The 22,963-nt window shown below is 46.9% G+C and overlaps 1 protein-coding gene and 1 long non-coding RNA gene across 2 annotated transcripts; one reads left to right on the forward strand and one right to left on the reverse strand.

Annotated features, from left to right (window-relative positions):
• Nucleotides 1-12,968: 12,968 nt before the first annotated feature.
• On the reverse strand, nt 12,969-17,820 carry LOC108492855. The gene is made up of 3 exons (XR_001873262.1): nt 17,626-17,820; nt 15,436-15,609; nt 12,969-14,148 (listed from the first exon to the last, which is right to left on the reverse strand). It is a non-coding gene; the product is annotated as an uncharacterized LOC108492855 (long non-coding RNA).
• A 1,296-nt stretch (nt 17,821-19,116) lies between these two features.
• Nucleotides 19,117-21,611, forward strand: CYR61 (cysteine rich angiogenic inducer 61). Its single transcript, XM_017805755.1, has 5 exons — nt 19,117-19,199; nt 19,300-19,516; nt 19,855-20,202; nt 20,338-20,540; nt 20,650-21,611. The coding sequence occupies exons 1-5, from the start codon at nt 19,140-19,142 to the stop codon at nt 20,947-20,949; spliced, it is 1,128 nt and encodes a 375-aa protein (XP_017661244.1). The 5' UTR covers nt 19,117-19,139; the 3' UTR covers nt 20,950-21,611.
• Nucleotides 21,612-22,963: the final 1,352 nt, after the last annotated feature.

The following is a 22,963-nucleotide window of genomic DNA, read 5'->3' on the forward strand; positions in this document are numbered from 1 at the left end:
ACTCTGAATTACTTCACCTCTTTCATGGAAAAATACAGGGCAAGCATAAGGCTTTCTCGCTTCATGTGGTTAAAACTATAAATACATCTTCTGCTGACCTGCAGGTACTTATTGATGCCAGGCAGACTAAAGGGTGATTCTTGACAGCCTTTTGCTCCTTTTTTTTTTTTTGATAACAGGTACATGTTCACAGCCCTTAGCCACAGCATGGTTCAAAAATTACTTTGGGACTTTTACCATTGATGGTGGCTATTTTTACAATCCATTTGCCTAGATCTGTGGGATTTTCCCCATTAGATAATTGCTATTTTAAGAGTAACTTGTCAGCCAACATGAGTCAGAAAGATGAGATCCAAACTTTGTACTGTTTGTATCACCATCTTGAGTTAGTAATTGGTAATGCTGTAAAACAAATCATTTTAGGCATCTGAGGCACATAAACAACCTTTGCCCAAAACAGCACTGTGAGTAGACCTGACCCGAACAGAAAACCATTCAGTGCGTTTCAGATGCTGCCCATTGCTTTTTGGTAGGCAAAACCAATTAACCTTGTATCAAGATGCAGCCAATATTGCTTCTAACCCTCTGTATCAGCCACAGGGTCATGGAAGCCTGGCAGTGTCCCATTGGACATACCTTTGCTTGCAAGGGGTGTCCGGACAGGCACACGCCCCTGCTGCTGCTGGCCAGTATTGAACTCAGAGCAATGCAGATTGTGAAAGAGTTCAGCTTTATGGGAAACAAATTGTTATTTTTCTTCCTGCACAGAAAGGAATGGATTCAGCATGTGGCAGACTTGCCTTTTTTTTTTTTTTTCTTTGACTACTTGCAGCCCATTGTTTATCAAATGGCACCCTGAATCTTCTGCGTCACATTTGCTTTGACTGAAATACTTCTCTTTAACTAACACAGTGTGCATGATGGCAAACAAACAAATTTTAAAAAGCAAGATTTCTGCAGAAACAAAGTTTACCATTTCCCACACAGATTAGATGCTGATTTTCCTAATGAAATAAAACATTTGCATATAACTTTGCTGCTCTGTATTCCACATGAACCCAGAGCCTCACACTGGCTCTTTTCAGTGTGACAGCTGATTACACACATGGTGTAATCACCTCACATTCTTGTCCTTTTATTGTTGACCTTTTTAGTTTCCTCCAACTGAAACAAAACTGTTCCAAAAAATACCTGTGTCACACTCTGCACCAAGGAGTTTTGGGGCAGGCCAAAACAGATGACCGGTGTCTCTGGCCCACACCAGGGTGATGCTCTACCTCAGGCGATCCTGTGCCATCACCAAGCAGAGAACCTGCCAGCAACTCAGTGGACACAAGACGATTTTGGCTGGACCCCAGTGCACTCCAGGATGACAACTCCTACAATTTGTTAATAGCTTGAACAATTTAGAGCAGTCTTTGCACTGTTCCAAATCCCCCAGGGGGTACTTAACCCTCCCTGCTGCACTATTGTGGCTATCAGAACCAACCTTCTCAGATCTCTCAGTTGAAGCTGTTTTAATTTTTGCCTTCAAACAGGCGAATTAAATAAGAAATTCCACAAGCAGTTTGTGAGGACAGCTGGAGAGACCTGTGAGGGCCTGCCAAAGACAGGCAGCTCCACAATGCCTTGCCAGCACCATCGCCTTCTGCACATCCTTCTTATCCCCCTCCACTCATACCCATTAGCCACAAAAAAAAATTTAAAAAAATCTTGCCCCTTAAAATCCCTACCTGTGAACTATCAGACTATCCTGTGGGGTTCCAGATGGCTGAAGCCCTTCCAGGTTAACAGCTTTACTGTAAAGGATTAACACACCAAAGGGTTCAAATATTTATGAGCATCATGGAACAAGGTCAGGAGACCCCTAAAGGGTACTAAGATTGTTACACTCATTTAGCATTTTTAAAAGGTATCATCTTCTCCTAAAGACAATATTCATGTTTGGTTTTTTTAAAAAAATAGACAAACAAACAATATTGTTTTGAACTTACTCAAAATTTTCTTTGGAGATTTTTTTCTTCAAGCAGCCAGGTGATCTGTACTTACTTACAGAAGTAAGTAAGTCTACAGTGCTTTTCCTTTGTTTTGTTTTGGGTTTTTTTTAAGCAAGTTACAGTTGTAAATAAGGCCTCTGATGACTAAAATGGCATGAGATCAATGTGTAAAAGCTTTTTCAGGCTGTTATTAGAACATCTAAGAAAACCTGTTTCACTTTTTCCTCTGCTCAGGCAAGTTTCCTCTGCCTCTGTATACAGCAACAGAAGAGAGAAAAACATTGGGAAGATATTGGAAAATATGATAGTAAAACTGCAAACACTGACAGGTGGGCTCAGAGGAGGTAAATTTCTCCATCATTTTGTTTTTAATGGACTAGATTAAAACTAGACTTTCCTTCCCATTTAAGAAGGAGCCTATTTACAGAGGCAGGAGGAAAGGTCAGAGGGCTGAAGCATCAAGGCTGGCATTAACATTCCTTAGCTCTTTGGAGCCACTCCAGTCATCTTTTCCCACCTGCCTCTCAAACCCTCCCAGGGACCCCTCTGGCAAGCAGGGGTGAGTTGGCTCGGCCCAGGGTTGCACATGGGTTTATCCCCAGGAGCAGCTCATATGCCCTGTCCAGATGTGACATTTCTGGACTGCAGCTGGCCAGTGAGGTGTTGCCTGCCTGCTTCAGCTGGGCACAGCACTCAGACCAGCAGAGAGGTGGCCAGCTGGAGAGTACAGCTCAGGCAGTGCGAGGAGGGCACTGACGGCACCTCCCCAGCCGTAACCTACCCTTTGGGGGATGCTGTGTTTATGATGGCTGGCAGCTCCCTGTGGCCAAGCCAGGGCTGTGCCCACAGCCTTGCTCTGCTCACCCACACCGCTGGCGGCCGTGCAGGACTGCGGGCAAAATGAGTAGCACAGTTTCTTGCTAGGAACATTTGAAAGCAATTTTAGAGAAATATATCCCATTTGGAAAACTCTGTGTCACAGAGCTGTTGTGTTTTTGGAGTGGGGAGATGGGAGGTGGAGGTGCAGCTTTACACAAGCAGGAGGAAAAGGCTTGGCAGTGCCTTCAGCTCTACAAAATCTGAGCTGCTGTTAGCATGGACTGAACAGCGGTTGCTCAAGCATTCGGGTAATTTTTCCCAAGGATGCTCCTGAAGGGAGTTTTCTTTTGAACTGTGTGTTGTGCTGCACAGCATTTCCCAGGTGCTACACTACTACATCCCATCACTCCCCTCAGGACAACAAGACTGAGTAGCAGCAAATGAACGAACAGCAGCCCAACCCTAAGAGGCAGCACCACCACCCACAGCACCCCTGACCCTCTCTGCTGCCCAGCCCTACTGCCTCTGATCCCAGTGCAAGCACAGCCTCTCTGAATGACAAACAGGCTGCAAAGCTGCCAGCAAGGGAAGAGGAAAGGACATCCTTGGGAGGCCCTGCCCCAGTCTCTCTTCTCTGGCAGCCGAAAGAAGGGCAGAGCCTTCCCTTGACTGCAGCAGCAAAGGCTCACCCAGGGGTGCTGGAAGGTGTTGGGAGTGGATGCAGCCACGTCTCCATGCCCAGGTTGCATGGCCAAGTTAACCAGCTGAAGCACGGAGGAACAAAGACTGCTCAGTGGTTTTAAAAGGGGAAATTATTTTTCTGCCAGACTATCCCAGGCTTCTAGCACTCACCACACCATCTGACCATGAGCTTCATTTAAAACATGCTCTCTGGCTCTTTCTTGCCAGGGAAAGGATATGAATAATAAGCTGGTACAGCCTTCTTATAATGCCATATTTTTCTGGTTAGTAAAATCTCTGGCAAAATATGAAGAAGATCCGTGTGCCAGCACACCAGATGCAGGTTGGATGTTTGTATGACAATGGGCAGCGGGACATCATCTCTAGCAGCACCCCAGCCCATGAAGCACCTTGACCCTGGGGAGGTGGAAAGGTAGGGTGACAAAGAGAAGACATGTGCCCAGTTTCCAGAAGCCCTTCTACCAAACCAAACCCTTAGAAGCACTGGTGGAGCCATAAGCAAGTTGTGGGCAGTGGAACTCATTCATGGCTGGGCTTTGCGAATGAAGATTTGGGAAGGGCTCTACCCACATTTGCTACAAGCATGCTGGTGGCTAAAAAGGCCAATGCAAGATAGACAAGTCCGGTTGCAGGGCAGTGGAACTAATGAGACCTCTTTTCCTATGGATTTGTGTTTTGTGGTTGGACTTTTCGGTGTCTGAAAACCATATGAGTGCCAAGGAGACACTTTCTGTGGTCAGGGTGTTCACGACCTCTCCCTCTGCATCCCCACCTTGGATTCCTCCTCCAGCCTCTAACTAGAGCTCTCCCAGGGCATTGGCAACACCCTCCTCCCCCTGGCTGCTCACTTTCCTGGGCTCCGCCTCTGGCTTAATCTCTCAGAAACAAATACCTTCATTGCGCAGTTGGCTGAAATAGATCCAGTGGACTCAAAAATAGAGGACAAACTATCAGGCAGAAGTGACTAACAAAAATGCCTGTAGTAAGAAAGCCAGCATAACAACCTCACATAAACATTAAATATAAAGCAGGAGCAGCCCACATCCTTGAGTCTAGAAGCCAAAAATGAAAACTTTCTCAGGGCCAGGAGATGCTGGGCATGTACCACACACATCTGAGCACTCAGGGCAGCGAGGGAGAGGGAGAGAGCTGTAATGAAGGCTCCCAGTTACCTCCCTGAGCATAAGTACGGTTACCTTCCCAAGCTCCCCCTGTATCCCCAGCAAGCTCAGCGGTGCAGTCCCTGCTCTTCCACTCCCTGCTGTGGGAGTGAGGATCAGTGAGCACCCCAACTGCTGCACAGCCCTGCCACAGGTCATCCAGCACAGCAACACAGCGCAAGTGGAAAAAAGCTGGTAAACTCATCTGTTTAGTACACACAGCTGGGCAGACACACGCTACATTTCCCACATTAAAAGTGGGTCTATTTTGAATATGGGCTTAGCCTCAGTGAGACTAATTATGTAGCATCAGCAAGGAAACCTTTGAGCTTTGCTGACCTGCACGTGTTCCAGTGCCACAGACTGGCTATCGCTGCGATAGACACTGCTTCACATGCATCTCCTGAAGGGCAGTAAGGGTAACGTTTCAAAATGAAGATATGTGACTAAATAAATGGAACAAATCAGACGCAGAAACAAGAGGCTACCCCACTCGATTTACAATGTTGGAGGTGTCATATGCCCCAGAGTTCTATAGTTTTAAGAAAAGATCAAAACCAAAGTCAAGTACGTTCTAGTGACCATGGAGTTTGCTGTCACAGGCAGCAGCAGGACCACGGTGCAGTCATGGCACACTGTCACGGTGCCTGTTGAAGGGGACCGTCCATTCCCCTCCTGCACTCGGGGGCTGCCATAGGGTGAAGAGTGATGCAGACACAAGGCGTCCTGTGCGTGCACTGGGCATGAGCCACCAAAGGTGGCCATCAGCCTGCTGGGCTGAAGGGAGGGGGCTTGTCACCATAGAGAAGCAAAGGCCTCAGAGCAGGACCTGGCACCTCTGGAGTGTTATCCATAAGGCAGCACCAGGCATGCTTACAGTGGTGTGCACAGGAGAGACACTAGGCATAAACAAGAATGAGAGAGGTTCAGACTGGGTTCTGAATTCCAGCCTGAATTATCCAGTGATATTATATTTTCCTTGTGGCTTGGCTTCCCACGTGTAAAATGCAGAGGCACATATAGATAGCTTTTCCCTCTGACAGTAGAACACATGCACTAAGACTGTACGGCACCAGAGACCACAGAGGTTTAAAAATAAATACCTTTTTAAGACAATGAAGAATAAATACCCATCACATGAACAAGTGCAAAATTAGCTGGGAGCATGTTGTCTGTGGGACAGAAATTCACTTTGCTGTCAAGCTGCTTTGTGGCAGAGCTACTGGTCACTGGGTGTGATCCAACAGCACATCCCCTACTGCAGGAGGAGACTAGGACAGCAGGACATAGCCTTGGCCTATATTTACAGCTTAGTCCATGCATCCCACACATTCTCTCTTTGCATGATAATCTGCTTCTCAAAATATTATTCTTCCTAAAACTAACATGAAAATGAGAGCAAAAGAAACATAACCTCAAAGTGCTGTTTAAACAGCACCGAATTACAAAAAAGTAAAGTAAAACAAAGAAAAAAAAAGCAATCTGAAGATGCTATCATTTGGAGTAGAACAGAATAGACAGAGGCTTCCAGACATGCTGAGGGAAAGATGGCTCCCCTTCACATCAACAGCAAAATGTCACTCAGCATCTGAATCAGGTCCCCTCTGCCCTGGAAATCAGCTTTCGGATGGGACTGGACACTTTTTCATATGGACTTGTCTGTGCTACAGTGACACTGTTGCTAACACTCAATTTATTTTGTCCATTTAGGAGACATCTAGTTATCTCAATTATTTAACAATGTGTAAAACTACAAACATATTCAACTACAATATGTTTCTCTTGCGTAAACCTCTCCTCTTGGCCACATACATAATGAAAACCCTGTTGAGTCAGTAATAAAATCCAGAAAGCTTTCAAGTCTCAGAACTGAATGTTCAAATTTTGTAGCTCACTTCCTTTTCTAACCAGACAGCAGGGCTGCCAAGCGAATTTCTGGGCGTTCAGCCCCTTTTGATATACATACACACAAATATATATATATAGCACTCTACTAGAACTGGCAGAGAGCAGGCACTAATTGTTTTAAATGCAGTTATGAACAAATGCATTTTAAAAATAAATCAGAATACTACTTGTTTTCATCTGACAAAACAGACAGCTCAGACCTGGACAGGGAAAAAGATCAGCTCCAGCTCTGTCAATAAATAAATATTTGCATTTCACTCCAGCAGAGGAAAAATGCAGTACTGATTTTGGGAACCAACCTCAAAAATTCATGTGTGGACATACCATGGCTCTTTATGCAAATAGATCAGTTGCACATGCAAATGCATGATTTGCATGATTAAGGCACAATATGCAAGTACAGGTCAAGCATGTGACCTAGCACACTACAGGTTTGGAGGCTAAGCCCTGCTCCCATGAAGAGCAGAGCATCCTCACCCTGCACTGGAGCCAAACAGTAATGAGTGAACTGGGCCAATCACAACTGGGAAGACTTCAATAGCTAAATACAAGAGATTTAAGGTTATAATACACAGAACACTTGTGAATCTTTCCCAAAAGACTAAATAGCTTCTAAGTCCTTTGCACTATTTATAACAACAACCACCACCACAATTACATTTATTTCTCTTCAGAAGCAGTGTCTGCTTTTGTATTTATACTGCAAGCAGCATATTAAAAAGGGGACCAAATAGATTTCACATATGTCAATGCAATCCAAGAGCAGCAGCCACGTGAAGGGAAGGACAAACATTCAATGAGTTTCATATGGCATGGAAATACAAAGTGAAGTTCAAGTCTGAGAGTTTTCCCACACTTTGGCTAAGTACATTACCAACAGCCACTGCTCCCTGCTGCTGTACAGCAGCAGGAGGATACAGGACATGATACAGCATCCCCACAACACGCTGAGGTACTTGCACTGGTGTGGGAACAAAGAACAACTGAATGTGAGATAAACTGGCAAATAAACATTGGCTGAGGAATTAAGACTCACTGGCTCTCCACTTGAGAGGCGGAGCAAGGTCATCCTAACCTACCCTGCACTTTAAACTGGGAGATCTTTACATCACTTTCATGATGAAATCTTTCCACTGTCAGTGGGCCATGAGTCAGAAGGGAGAGGGATGCTGTTTACTGACAAGCTCTTGGAACTAGAGGGAGAAAAAGGGAAATATATAGGAGAGGCTAAGGATGGTTTCCAGAAAGAAGATAAGAAAAAAAGAACACAGACAAAATATGGGAGTGAGGATGGAGGTGGAGGCAGAAATACCAAAGAGAAGGAAGAAGGGAAGACGTGCTAGAACTCAGAAAGCTGAATACAGTTAAAGAATGGCAGAAAGAAGAGCAGAAGGGTGTAAATGGGAAGGAGAGATGAAATATCGGGGGACAAAAGGTGGTGGGTTCCCAAATTGTGCACTATGGATGTACATGTGCCCTTTTTAAAAATAAATGCATAGCCAAGATGACCCTGATATCATCAGGACACCATTGACCCTATCAGGACAGCCAGCTTTGCACTGGCAGAGGGTATAAAACAAAGGCGCTTGAATAAGGAAAACTGTGGCAGTAACTAAAATAAATGGGATCAAAGGGAAGACCCATTGGTCCCCACCAAAATACCATTCCTCCCCTTGAGAGGAGTCATCATGTTTACTGTAGCTGCTCTGCATATGCTCTTATCATTCACAAGCACCCGTAGTACTCTCACTTATGGTTCAGGTACCTGAATGCTTCCTAGTCCTTAGCACACTGTCCTGAGATCCCTGTGAGTCAGGAAATAACATTTATCTCCTGCCTACAGAGACACATTGAAGCACAGGGAGGTGAGTGACTTGTTCAAGACCATGCTGGCAGGCTGTGGAAACCCAGAACTTGAACCCAGCTCTCCCAAGTTCCAGGTCAGAACCGCAGTTGCTAATGAGAACCGAGAAAATTCAAAAAATGCAAATGAACCATCTTGAAAGTTTTATAAGTGAAACTCCTGCTGCAGGCATGAATGGAGGAAGTACAGACTCCAACAGGCAAATTCTTTGCCACCCCATCTCCTGAGTCCCTGAAATCCTGTTGATCTGGGCTAATAAATTTCCCTGAGCCCTAGACATTCTCTTGGCCCTCATCCCAAGCTCACATAAGAAGCTATTTCATAGGCAAAGTTCTTATTTACAGTTACTCAACTCCCATAATATTTTATCTGAGGTGGCATTTTTAACACTCCCCTCCCCAGTACTGGATGAACTGTCTCTTTCTTTGCTTTATGGGTTTGTAACTAATCTAGTTAAAATCTCATAAATATTGGGATGTTTCTGTGCTCCCCATTCAGACAGAAGGTTGGCTGAGGAAAAAGTCCATTCGCATTAAAACGATGGTGACATCCAGACTGGAGCTGACAATTAGTTCATTTTCTAAGGCTACTGTCACCATGCCAGCTGCCCTTCAGGAGCTGACTGTGTATCAACTGTGTAGTCTCCTAAACGTGTGATATTCGGGCAAGGGTATCCTGCCATAAACCCCAGAGAGTCACAAGTCCTTGCCAGGTCGCACAGTGGGTTAATGTGCTGTTTGCTACCCCTGGGAGGCCCAGGACGGAGCCTTTGCTTTACTGCAGCCCTGTGTGCCACTCCAGCAGCAAGGAGATGAGGAGTCATAAACGCAGGGAATGGGGCACCAGGGAGCAGCCACAGCCAAGCAGGGTGCCTCAGGCCAGCATGACTGCTGGAATCAGTGAATCTCAGTTTGGGTCCAGGATGGCTTGGTTCACTTGAGTCATAGCTCACAACTAATACACAATAAAGAGGTGCAAATGGGCCATATTGAAAAATGGCCTGTAGTTCAGCTTGCAAAGAAAAGGTTGTGTTATTCTGCCCCTTCTCCTGGATGTGCAATGATCCTGAGTGCTGCTGTGGCAATGCCAGTGCTCAGCAAAGGACCTCTTTCTCTCAGCATCCTCCTTTCCTGATGTTCCCCTGTGCAATGGGGTGGTCTCTGCATCACTCTTGTCCAAAAAGGAGCTGGCAGGCAAGGGAAATGCAGCCGGTGGCTCGAAGGCCAAGGCAGCCCCTCACCCCTGTGCTGAAGGCTCCAGTAAGGAGAGGTGCTGAGCTGCTTTCAGCAGGATCCTGCACTGAACAGGTACTCACGGGATGGCCCCATCCCCTGCCCAGGACGGCAGGTCACCTGCAGTCAGGGAAAGATGTCTGTTGCAGGTAAAGCTGGTGAGAAAGTAAAACCACCTCACCAAGACTTCTCGCTTTATTCACACACACTCACATGACTATTAATTTTTTTATAGAGATATAGATTTAATTTAACAACATGGAGTGCTTAGCCAGCCCCAATACAGTCTTCTGCTTCCTTACTCTACTTTTCTTCATCAGAAAACTTTCCTGAGGAATTAATCATCCCAAGATCCCCTTTTAAAAGTTATTTTTTTTCTTCAAGAGCTGCCAACTATCTAATCAGATTATTCAAGTAAACTCACTTCTCAACTGAGCATAACTTCTGAGGAAATCAGAGAGAGGCAGATGCAGCCACTCATTCCTTGGGAGCTCTCCAGAAACCCAAATGTCAGTTGTTTCAGTTAATTAATGTGTCCCAATTAATTTATGCCATTAATTTCAACCAGATAAATCAGCCTTAATGTCAGTATAATTGAAGAGAAGCTAGTCCTCAGATAAGACCTCAACCAAGGTCAAAACCATGAAAAAAACCTAACCCTTAATGTAATAGTGGGTTTCCCACTATTTCTGTCAGCATCTCACGTGTGTGGGAGGTGTGTCCATCCTACCAGGTGGAAAGATCTGTGCACATTTTGCTTTCCCCACAGCATCTGGTCCCTCTCACCTTTTAGAAACATGCCCTCTGATAAACATCCAGGATCTCAGATGTGGTTCTGAGAACCAGCTCCTTGTCCATGGAAAACCACAAGCATCACACACTGACCTGTGCTCCCACCTACACATGCTTCATGCACAGGTATTGCTGCCCTGCTCTGCTCGCTCCTGAACTCTTCATTTCACACACCACCTTTATCAGGGGCATTTCAGCAACAACTGTCTTCTCCTGCCAGAAGAACTACCACCATGACTGTCCCTTTCACTGGCTACATAAGCAAGGAAACACTTCTTACCCCACATCCCCACCATCTAGCCCTCTATTTTTGAAATATGCAAGGCCTGAAATGTAGAATTTGGGATTTTATACCAGCTAATATTAATAGAAACATTCTCAGGATTTTTTTCTCCCCCAATGTAAATGGAACACTTTTATTTTTTTAAGCATGTCCCTGCAGTGCTCACAGGCCAAACACTGCAGCATTGTGCCTGCCCGGGGAGCGCGCTATAAACACATCTGTCTAGCTGCTCTGTCAGGCCTACTGAGCTCTCTATAAAGCAGGAAAAGTAAACCTGTACATTAAATATTTACTGTTTTCAGCATGTATAATCTAGAAGTGTTTTTAGCAGCACAAGTGAGGCACACTTTTAATCAATGGGGTTTTTTTGACATGGCACTGTTAAAGGCCACATGGGTACATCCTTGAAACCAGAGGCTCTCCCCTCACAACACGTTACAAACATTGTGTTATCACACAGTGCTCACCTGGAAGACCCATCCTATCCACCATTTTTCTGCCCTGATCCCAAATTATGCTAAAGTCTGAAATCTGAGCTAATGGAGGGTTTCAGAAGCAGATTCCAAGTTAGGCAGTGAGAGAGGAGAGTAACAAACACAGAGTTGCCTGTATGTGAAAGAATACAGTTGGGTGAAGTGTTAAAAGAATTAAAAGACAAAAGCAAACTTATCTGAAAGTAAAGAGCCACCAGCTAGCACCAACTTTCTTTTACAATTAATGTATCAGCTAGCTTTTAATGCTTGCTTATGCAGAAGAGCTTCTGCTTTCATCTCAACACCGATACTAGCAGTCATAATTTCTGTACAACAACAGGAAAAGAGACATTAATGCAATCACAAAAAAGTCTCTGCACCAAAGTAGTCTGCTGATAGCCCCTGCTAACCTTATACTTCCTGAGGACACTGGTCCATGGGAAAACAGTGGGCAGCAGACAGGCTTCCTGGCTGGCTCAAAGAGATGTCCTTCTCCCCAAGGTCTAAACAAGCCACTGTGCTTCTCACTTACTGCTGCTGGATGGAGCCCATGTGATGACCCTTCCTCAGAACAGCCCACCAGTTCTTAACAGCCGGCTCTTCTCCAGTTTTATTTTAGCCCCCAGCAGAGATAAGGTAAACAAAAGATTTAATTCATGTAGTTTCTTCTTTGCTCACCTAAAAAAATCACCCTCAATGAGACAAATATTTTCAGTTTGGATGCTAATTAAGTCTAGAGATGGTTCAGCACTTCTCCCTGATCACAGGCACGTAATGCTGCGACGGGCAGCTATTTGCACATTCTTGGACCATAACTCCATCTCCACAAGCATTCTTTGAGCACATACATGATCTGCTGGCTGCCTGCAAGTCCTCCCTATGTGCAAGGATGACATCGTGTCTACTTATTTGTCTGCTATTGATTTTTTCACTGCACTGTCACAGACTAGAACCAAGAGGCACAACTGACGTCCAGCAGCGGAACATCCCTGGAGGAGGTTGTGGCTGGTTTTCTGGTATCACTTAGCTCATGTGTGCCATGAAATAAGCATGCACAAGAACGTGGCTAGCTGCTGCTGCAAGGCACTCACATAACACACTGGTAGGCAAAGGTAAGAGCCCAGATGGAACAGAATGGAAATGAACAGTAACGCAGAAAACACAACTAAGGTCTCACCATGTTTTAGTAAGCTTGTGTACATAGCAGAGAATGAGTAATGATTTTGGACAAAGCCAACAGGCACCTCGGGGGATTCGGAAATTAATCCTGTGACATTTCCAGCAGCTAGCCTGGAAAGTGCAGTAAGTGACAGAAAGCACTGTGTGGCAGAGCATGTTCAGCATCCTGCCAGAGCAGGCCTACTCTCCTATTCGCATGCAAAAAAAAAAAAATCAACACTCTTTTCTTTTTTCAAGAAAATAGCTACAAAAATATGCTATTAAAATCAAAGACTAGGCAACTCCTTTGAATGATCTTAGATTAGTGACAGCAGACTATTTCATCAGGTCACAAACAGCGGGGAGGGAGGGAAAGCATCAGCAGGAAGGCAGAGGGTTCCCCAAGCTTTGACACAGACTAAGCTTAAGTAAAAGTAGCTGTGATTAAAAAATATAATGAAACAAAACATCTTGGGAAAAAACAAGTTTGCCATATATTTCAAATATATGAAAATGGATACAGAAATACAGAAAAAGAAAACAAACAAATCTGAACCTACCAAAGAGAGCATATTCTGGGCAGTCGACACAGATAAAAGCAGGAGGTGGTTGTCTCCAAGGCGCAGTGAAGCTGTAGACTAAGGCAGCAGCTGACAACCATTATGGACCACAGCCTGGAAGTGTGATTTGATCAAGGATTCCTGAGGCACAGCCCAGTTGACTGCAATCTCAGGTTCATCTGGCTCCAGTAACTCCTTAGGATCATGAGCAATTATCTCCTGAGCTTGCTCATTTTGTCTTTGCAGATGTCAGTTCACATGCATTGCTCCACTAGGAAAGCCTGCACTCTGAGGACCAAGGTTTAAAGTTAAGAAGTTTTTACTGAGGTCACTTGGGATGATTAACTCTCTGGGGTGAGATTCTCCAGGGCCTTCATCTCAATGTATTCTGGGAAAGAACTTTGTATGCCTCTGATGCTTCAGCCTCCTTCATGAAAGTCATGAGACACAGCTGTGAATTTTTTTCTAGAATTTATAAAGAGATTACAGGCTACATTTTTATCTTCTGCAAGCTTCATGACTGCATGGGATGAAAACAATAGACATAAATAAGAAGATCCATGTGCAGCCAGGTGCTACCTAGGACCACCCGATTATTTTTATTTTGTGATATTGAGAGCCAAAGCCCATAATAGGTCTTTCCATTGCAAATTTAAGTTATAGGGATGCACTTGGTGCAAACTGCATCTTCTCTACGTAGTCTAGTGTTGAAGTAGACCTGCATGAGAGTAGGTGAACATGTGTTAAGTAATCTACCCGTCTCACTAAGGAAATGGTAGTGGCTGGTACTAAAATAAAGTTAATGTCAGACCCTTGAATGACCATGACCAAGGTATTTTGAGCCTCTGACTGGTAAGAAGGAACTAAGCAGGAACTGGCTGTAACTGCTCCACATTTCTGCATCCGGCCTGGGGAGGGGAAGCCATGCAGTACGTACTGCCTGTCGGTGTCCAACAAGAACATGCCAACCGCGACTGTCAGCATGGATGCTTCCTGCCTCTGTTACATTGCTATGTCCCTTACATCTACGTAAGTTGCAGTTCACATGTCAAAGCAGCAAACAGCACAGATGAATACTACAACAAATTTTCCTTCTCTGTTTCCCTGCAGGGTGCGTAGGCTCACAAGTCCCCCTTGCACTTCCACACACTGGGAATCTCTACAACACCTTGACAGCAGCCAGAGGAAAGTACAGCACACCTACAAAACACAGTGCCTCTCAGTGCACAAATACTGCCAAGCAAAATCCCCCAAATATTGGAAACCACAGGCAAGGCACAGACTGTACAAAAACTGACAGGCATGAGCATAGCTGAAGGGAGGGCAGCAAGGAAGAGGAAGAAAACAAATAGGAAATGCCTTACTCAAAAGAATTCAGCATAAACTCTGAGCAAATCAAAGCAAGGAAAAACTTCTGAACCCACTTGAATTTTAGCTGCCGAAGCCTTCTGGCTACTTGGCTGCTCTGCCTGTGCATTGCTATGCTTAATTTGTCCCACTGGATTTGCACCTCCTGTGAGTGACTGAGAGGAGCCATTGACTCTGGGAGGACTGATTTAGTGCAGCAGGAACTAGTGGCCTGGCAGGGGCTGCAGGAGAGGCCCAGCCCAAGGTAGGTAAACACTGTCGTGGTTTAACCCAGCAGGCAGCTAAACACCACAGAGACACTCACTGACTGCCCCTTCCCTCCCCCTGCAACGGGATGGGGGAGAGAACTGGGAAGAAAAATAAAATTCATGGGTTTAGATAAAGGCAGTTTAATAGAACAGAAAAGGAAGGAGGAATAATAACAACAACAACAATAATAACAACAATAAGCATAACAACTATAATCATAAACAACAACAACAACAATAATAATAAATGATAAAATAATTGGAACATACAACACAAGTGATGCCCAATGCAATCTCCTACCACCCACTGACCGGTGTCCAGACAGTTCTGGAGAGCTGGCCCCTGGCCAGCTTCTCCCTATTTTGTATACTAAGTGTCATATGATATGGAGTATCCCTTTGTCCAGTTGGGATCAGCTGTCCCATCTGTGTCTTCTTCCAGCTTCTTGTGCTCCCCTGCCCACTCATTGGTGCGGTGGTGTGGGGAGCTGAAAAGTCCTCAACTTAGTGTAAGCACTGCTCAGCAACAACTAAAACATCAGTGTGCTATCAACATTACTCTCATCCTAAATCCAAAACACAGCACCATACCACCTACTAGGAAGAAAATTAACTTTATCACAGACAAAACCAGGACACACTAGAAGAGGGAAGGACACAGGGAAAAGACTGGAGCAGGGAAAAAGAGAAGAAAGAGTAGGAGAGATGAAAGAAGCACACAGCAATAGATGGCAAAGGAAAAAGAGAATGAGAAAGAGGAAATTAAACACAATACAAAAAAGGGCTGGACACTGGATTTAGTAAAATCTTTCTCCAGAATCCACACGGTTGTAAACCTCTGATGTGCTCCAGTTTGGTGCTGGATACTTACTGTCAGTGGGAGCACCAGCACCCGGAGGAGCCTCTGTCCCACACAGCCCTTCATGCTGCTCCAAGGTTCCTATGCACAGCCGGGAAAAAACGATGCTAGGTGGAGGGAAATTAAACCAGTTATTTTTTCTTGATTTATTTCTCTGGAAAGTCCCTTCCCTGGAGAGACACAGGCCTGTGAAAATAACAGGATATACTCAGTAAATCTGTAATACCTGCTATGTAAGCCAACAGTTTCAAATTCCTGCTTTGCATTAGCTGAGCTCCCAGCAACTGCCTATAGCACAAATTGAGAAGCCAGTAAAATACTCTCTGTGACATGAAACAGGGAGTATTTCCCAGTTTATTTAGAACAACAAAAGTCTGGAACAGTACATTACACTGAACAAAATCTAAAAAAGGAAGATATCCCAAACTTTTTCCTGTTTCCTGATGTACATCCAGGAGAAGTAGACATAAGTGTACCCCATGATGTTTACCCTCCACAGCTTGGAGGGTAAACACTGGGTCATGGTTTGTGACAGGGAAACCTGTGCAGGGAAAGGGTCACAGTCTAACCTGAACTCCAAAGAAACTCAACCCGTCTCAAGTGTTGACAACTACTTGAAATTCAGGACAGGTTTGTTAAAAGGTGCTTCAAAGCTTTCGAAGTGACCTTTTCTTGAGCAAATGTAGGTCCAGTTACAGTTTCCCATCAAAGTTGTGTGAATGTGTGGTAAGACATGAAACCAACTGAGAAAAGGCGCTATTCATTGACTTTTCCTGTGGCATTTGCTGAATGTTGTGAAAGCCATAGATCAAAGCAAAGCGCTCGGTGCGTGTCCTTAAATTAGATGTAATTAAATAAACAAGTGTTTGCATAAATCCCTGAAAAGCAAAACTGGCCAATTTAACCATGCAATGATGTCTTAGCTTCTTCTTTTTCAAAATTTTTTAAATTAATCAAGGTGTTTTTTCATTAATCAAGGTGTGTTGAATCACAAATTTGTTCCTCCTGATCATAATGCTGCTGTGTAAAGAGTCATCCAGGGAAAAAAGTACCAGCCAGATTCCCCATCTAAAAACCACTTTAGGGTTTTAAAACTAAAGTACCACAGGAAAACCCATACACTTGTGAAACCAAGGGAAGACCACTGGACCGGATAGCTTGGAGTCTGGAAATGAGACTGTCCTACTCCTCATCACCAGCTGGGGCTCAGCTAAATACGTGGAGATGGAAAGTTGTTACTGCCATTACTGGCAGCCATCAAAGCTTGCTGGTGGTCTCTCTTGGATTCTTGCTGGACACATTAAATAGTTCCTGTCATCAGAAATGGTGCTACATGGTACACATTGGCAGTCTCCAGAGAGAGCTGCATGCAACTAAAGACTGGTTTTCTCTTTCAGCAATTGTCCTTTCTGGTCGAATTTTGAGGCATACAAGTGATGAAGAAAAACACTGCTGCCTTCTGAAGCACATGTGTTCTGGCCAAAGAGTGCTCAGAGCTTCCGTCCCATCACCTTTCCCCACTCCCTAATACACCACAAAGTAAAACGTCAATCCAATTTACCGGAATGAAAAGAAAATCATTAAGAGGATAAAATGGGGAGGGAGGGAAAACTCTACAATTAGGACCCTCTATCAAGACTGGCCTAGGCAGGGGCCTGGCCACTGCCGGGGAGAAGGACAGCAGTGCTGAGGACACGAGCCCTTCACAGGCAGTGCAGGACATCCCTGAGGAGGAGTTCGGGGCCAGGCTCCCCAGCCCGGCTGGCAGCGGCATCGCTGTCCCCTGCGACGGTGACGCCCATCGCACCGCCCCGTCCCCGGGGTCGCGGCATCCCCCTGCGGGGAGAGGCTGCCCCATCCTGCAGCGCCCACCCCATCCCGTCCCATCCCACACAGTCCGGTCCTGCCCCGGGACCCCGTGCTGCCCACGGAGCTCGGCGGTGCCTGCGGGTTTGGGGAGCCGAGCCGGGCTGTCCCCCCGGGCCGCTCCCCCCGGGGCTGGGCCAGCGACAGGTGCGCGATGGAGAGGCGAGACCTCCCGGTGCCCGCGGAGGCACCGCAGGGCTTCCGGCGCGGACAAACAACAAGGACTCTCCTTTCTGCGGCCCCAGCAGGGCCTGACAAGGTGCCTCATCGTTACCGCTGGTGTGGGAACACCCAGGGAACAGCACACGGGCCCGTGGCCCCGGGAGCGGCACTTACCGGAGCCCTACGCACCGTCCCCACGAAACAGTCCTTTCTGTCATCCTTTCGGCCGCCGGGCAGGCGACGAGACGTCCGGGCTCGGCTCCTCCGAGTGGCGGGGCTGCGGCTGCCTTCCCTCCCCGGCTGCCCGTCCCGGGCAGGCGGCACGCAGGGACACCCGCTGTATGGGAATGCCGCAGCCAGGTTAATCACATCCCTCCTCTCCGCATCCCTCCTTTCTCACTGTCCCCCTCGCCCCCTCCCCCTCCACTTTTCATGGGCTTTGGAGGGGTTTTTGCAAGCTTTCGCCTCTCCTTTGAATCCGCTTCTCCACCTTCCAGCCTTGAAGGCGACAAGAAAAACCCCAAACTTGTGTTGGGAACAATAATCTCATTTGCAAAGAAAAATCCCTGGAATGGGGATTCATTGTAACGCCTTTGGGCAGCAGACCCAACTTCTGAGCTATTTCAATAAAGAAGTGAACTGCAGTAGAACACCAGTTGGCTCCTCCAGCAAAGTTCTCCTAAATCATGATAGACAGATTGCGTGAAAAACAGGAATTCCAAAGAATTTCCTGCCCTGGGAACAGAAGTTAAGGCTATATTTAACAACATCTGAAGCTGTCAAGAATGCTTTGTGGTTGGATAACAGAGCAGAAAAATGTGAAAAATGCGGGCTACTGCTATACCAAATATGGAAATATTGTTACGTCTGGGGTCTAAATCCCATCTGGAAATACTTACAGCCAGGAAAAGAAAAGACGCCACAACAGAAGCTAAATCTCTCCTCCCCACCCCCAAATATTAAACTTCAACGAGGCAATACTATTCAAGGGCACCCAACTTGAGTGAGGGACACTGAGGCCGGAGATACACAGGTTGACGGGGAGGGAGGATGTTCGCCGCGTGGCCATCCCGTTCCCGGTCTGGAAACCGGGCCTCTCGGTGCCGCTGGGCACAGCCAGGCTCCCGGGGTCTGCCGTAAGGGGAAGGGTTGTGACTGTCCCTCGCATGGCAGCAGCGCCAGGGCCCGAGCCCCGGTGACCCCCCGGGCAGTGTGATTTGAGGGGCAGCGCCGCGGGCGCCCGGGGCGGGCAGGGCAGCTCCGCTGTCCCGTAGGTGTCCGGGCGCCGCCGGCACAGCCCCGAGCGCGAACAGCGCCTCCCGTTACCACCTTCCCGTTCGCGGGGACCCTCCGCGTCCGCGGGATGGGGAGCGGCCTCCGCGGCCCCCCGCGCTGTGTCCCGGCCGGTCGGGTCCAGGGGCGGAGGGACCCCCCGCGGCAGCGCCGCCGCCTTGGCCGCGGTGCCGGAGCCGGGGCGGGGCGGGGCGGCCGCGGCGCGCGCCAGCCACATTCCTGGGATGCCGCGAGCGCTGGACGCGGCCGCGGCCCGGAACGCGCGACGTCAGCGCCGCGGCGCACGCGGCGGCCCCGCGCCCCATATAAGGCGGCGGCGCCCGGAGCCGCCTCAGACCGCGCCGGCCGCGCTCCCGCTCTGCGCTCACACGGGCTCCGCTGCACCGGCGCTGGACATGGGCTCCGCGGGCACCCGCCCCGCTCTGGCGGCCGCTCTCCTCTGCCTGGCCCGCCTGGTAAGTGCCGCGGCTCTTCCCGCGGCCGGGGAGGGGGAGGCGGGTCGGGTGTCCCCGCTGCGCTGCCGGCGCTCACCATGCGCTCCGCTCCGCTCCGCAGGCTCTGGGCTCGCCCTGCCCCGCCGTGTGCCAGTGCCCGGCGGCCGCGCCGCAGTGCGCCCCCGGCGTGGGGCTGGTGCCGGACGGCTGCGGCTGCTGCAAGGTCTGCGCCAAGCAGCTGAACGAGGACTGCAGCCGATCGCAGCCCTGCGACCACACCAAGGGGCTGGAGTGCAACTTCGGGGCCAGCCCCGCCGCACTGAAGGGCATCTGCAGAGGTAAGCGGCGACCCCGCTCCCCCGGGACGGACCCCGCGTCCCGCACTGCCGGGATTCGGTAATTTCGAGCCCATGTATGGTTATGCTTTGTTGTCGGTAGCTTGGCAGAAAGGCACATGACTTCAGCAGTCTGGAATGCGATTCAGTATGTCTGGGCTCCGCTAAACGCACATAAGGAAAAGTGATTCCTGACTAAGTTATTGTTCTGGCCCCGCGTCCCCGGGGGGTTGTAGGGAGCTCCGCTGTACACTGAGTTTAACAGACCAGCAAATACCTGCGCTTAAACCAGCGATTCCCGCCGCTGATTCTCTTCTTTCCCTCCCTGTTGATCTCTGCAGCACAGTCCGAGGGAAGACCGTGTGAATATAACTCCAAAATCTACCAGAACGGGGAGAGCTTCCAGCCGAACTGTAAACACCAGTGTACGTGCATAGATGGAGCTGTGGGCTGCATCCCGCTCTGCCCGCAGGAGCTCTCTCTTCCCAACCTGGGCTGCCCCAGCCCCAGGCTGGTCAAAGTGCCCGGGCAGTGCTGCGAGGAGTGGGTCTGTGACGAAAGCAAGGATGCGCTGGAGGAGCTGGAAGGCTTCTTCAGCAAAGAGTTTGGTCCGGATGATTCTGAAGGCGAACTAACCAGGAACAACGAGCTAATTGCCATTGTGAAGGGAGGCCTGAAAATGTTACCTGGTGAGTGTGAGTTTATCTGCGTGACATTAAGGGGAGGAGGCCAGAGAGTGGCTATATGACTCCTTAGACCCCAATGGAAAGAAAGAAACACAGTGAGAGAATATATTTAGGCTAAGCCCTCCTTTTCTTTTCCAGTTTTTGGATCCGAGCCACAAAGCCGAGCTTTTGAGAATCCCAAATGCATTGTGCAAACAACTTCTTGGTCCCAGTGCTCAAAGACATGTGGAACTGGCATCTCCACAAGGGTGACCAATGACAATGCTGACTGCAAGCTCATCAAAGAGACCAGGATATGTGAAGTGAGGCCATGTGGCCAGCCTAGCTATGCCTCCCTAAAGGTAAATACAGACTCTTCTGGTGTTCCTTTTCTTTCTAACCTGCTTCGGGTAGGGGGTAAAGGCTGGAGAAGAATCTCCTGCTAATAATGTTATTGCCTTTACTTTACAGAAGGGAAAAAAATGTACCAAGACTAGGAAGTCCCCATCCCCAGTGAAGTTTACTTACGCCGGATGTTCCAGTGTGAAGAAGTACCGCCCCAAGTACTGTGGCTCCTGCGTGGATGGCAGGTGCTGTACACCCCAGCAGACCAGGACTGTCAAGGTCAGGTTCCGCTGCGATGATGGGGAAACCTTCACCAAGAGTGTCATGATGATCCAGTCCTGCCGATGCAACTACAACTGTCCACATGCAAATGAGGCTTATCCCTTCTACAGACTAGTCAATGACATCCATAAATTTAGGGACTAAGTTGTGTTGGGGGTGGGATGCAAAACAGAATTTTGAAGTAACCAGCCATGGAGAAAGGACCTCTGATGGAAATGGTGCCTTGCCCATTTGAGGGCAACATTGAGATGTTACAGGAGTGCACTGTGCAACTGGACACTAATGCAACAGAGATTTAAGCATACTTAAAGCTTCATAGTACTGGAGCAATTTTACTGCTTCTTTTTGGAGCACCTTATCTAATTATATACTGTTTTCTGTTTGTAAGTGATCAGATAAATGTTTCGTTCCGGTTATGAAAACTTTACTATTCTGTTCAATTTAACACTATGCTTCTCTCCATCCCTCCAATCTTCTCCCATCCTTTCCCAACCAAGTTGGAAGTTACATTCCTTCCTGAGGTGGGCACTTGTGGGGTGTTCCACAATGGCAGCTATTATGTACCAACTGTAGTTTAATGGCAAACAGAAATCAGTTGTTTTAAAGCTGAGTATTTTATTTATCAACCTGTAGCTTTTGTTTTGTTTTTATTTTTTTCTTTTTTTTTTTTACCCCTTCCAGCCCCTGTAATACTGGAATAAGTTGTAAATGATTTTAATTTTATATTCAATGAATTAAAAGAATTTATTTATGGAATTAATCATTTAATAAAGAAATATTTACCTAACTACTCTTAGTAGAGCATTCTGACAGGCAACAGGCTTAACATACAGCAAATGCAAGAGGCTTCTTAGATACTGTGGAAGTTAAAACAAGCTCTACTGCAGATGCAGCAATGGACTAGAAAGCAGAGTCTAATTCTTTGGGTAAATGATGTTTGAAGTGGTGTCCACAGTCTGCACCCCCACACTCTAGAAAGTATATACAGAAAGAGCTTCTTGGCATTGAAAGCAAATCTTTGATAGACTGAAATGTTAATTAGACTGTCAGATTATTCAAACTGTCCTGGAATTTGCAACATAAGGTACTTCATTAGAATGCAGTGCATGCATGGTGATGTTGAACACTGGGCAAGTCTCCGCTTTTTGGTGGCTGCTTTTTGCAAATTAATACATTTCTGCAGCAGAAGAATGCTTCCTACAGTCTGCAGGAGGTAGTTTGCTTTCACTAAATTCAAATTAAATGAGCTTGAAGCAATGACTTTTGTTAATCCTAATAACCCAGTGATGAAAAGTAAACATACTGTTAACAGGAGAAGAATGTGAGGAATTTCGAGTACTTGTCCAATAGACTAAAAGGCAAAGCAGCCACTCTTTTCTCTTCCTCACTTCTCCTTCCCACTTTTTAAATACACAATTACACTTTACTCTGTGGGACACAGATGACATTTGGCTAACCGAGGGAGTTGTAAGAGAGCTCGCTGGCACGCGGCAAGAAAATGACATTTAAAAAAACCGAACTAGAGCAGGACCTCAGAAAGCAGCAAACATTTGTACTCTTCTGAAGCTGTGCCACAGATAAGAGTGAAAGGAAACCTGCAACAGGGTATTTTTTTTCTTCTTGTGTGAGTATTTTTCTGGCAAAATATTCTCCCAGTCTTTAGTGAGAAAGATACTGCTCATAAAATACAGAGACTGATTTTGAGGTTTTAGAATTGTGAAGGGGTGTCATCCACTGTCATTAGTTAAAAGCAGAATTGGTCAAGGGTCACCTTTTTATTAATTAGACAAATATCTCAATCAAATAAATAGCCAAATATCTCAGAAGCTCATCTTTGGCAGCTAATGCTTTGCCTGAGAAATTACAGCCCTCCCTCTCTGCTCAGTCAAGTTCTCTCCCGGAAGGCATTCAAAACTTGAGCTGTTTCGGAATTCACCACCTGGCCACCAGTCTCAGCTGTACCTAAACTTGTCTGTACAGTACTTGTTGACAGTAAAAGCATAAAATGCAGGGAAGCACTTTTGTTTGGCTTCTACTTAGATCTGGCACTGAAGACTTCACTACATTGGGTGCTCACTGAGAAACCATCAGGTTTACAAACTGGGTTATTACATGGACAGAGGAAGAGCAATACACTGCTCCCAGACACCCAGCAGCT

Source organism: Lepidothrix coronata, unplaced genomic scaffold (assembly GCF_001604755.1).
Source record: "Lepidothrix coronata isolate B3197 unplaced genomic scaffold, Lepidothrix_coronata-1.0 Scaffold12, whole genome shotgun sequence".
Taxonomy (NCBI): domain Eukaryota; kingdom Metazoa; phylum Chordata; class Aves; order Passeriformes; family Pipridae; genus Lepidothrix; species Lepidothrix coronata.

Coding starts and splice junctions, on each gene's coding strand:
- CYR61 (XM_017805755.1), top strand. CDS start 19,140: ATGGGCTCCGCGGGCACCCGCCCCGCTCTGGCGGCCGCTCTCCTCTGC. Junction 19,200..19,299: donor TCCTCTGCCTGGCCCGCCTG/GTAAGTGCCGCG, acceptor TCCGCTCCGCAG/GCTCTGGGCTCGCCCTGCCC. Junction 19,517..19,854: donor ACTGAAGGGCATCTGCAGAG/GTAAGCGGCGAC, acceptor TGATCTCTGCAG/CACAGTCCGAGGGAAGACCG.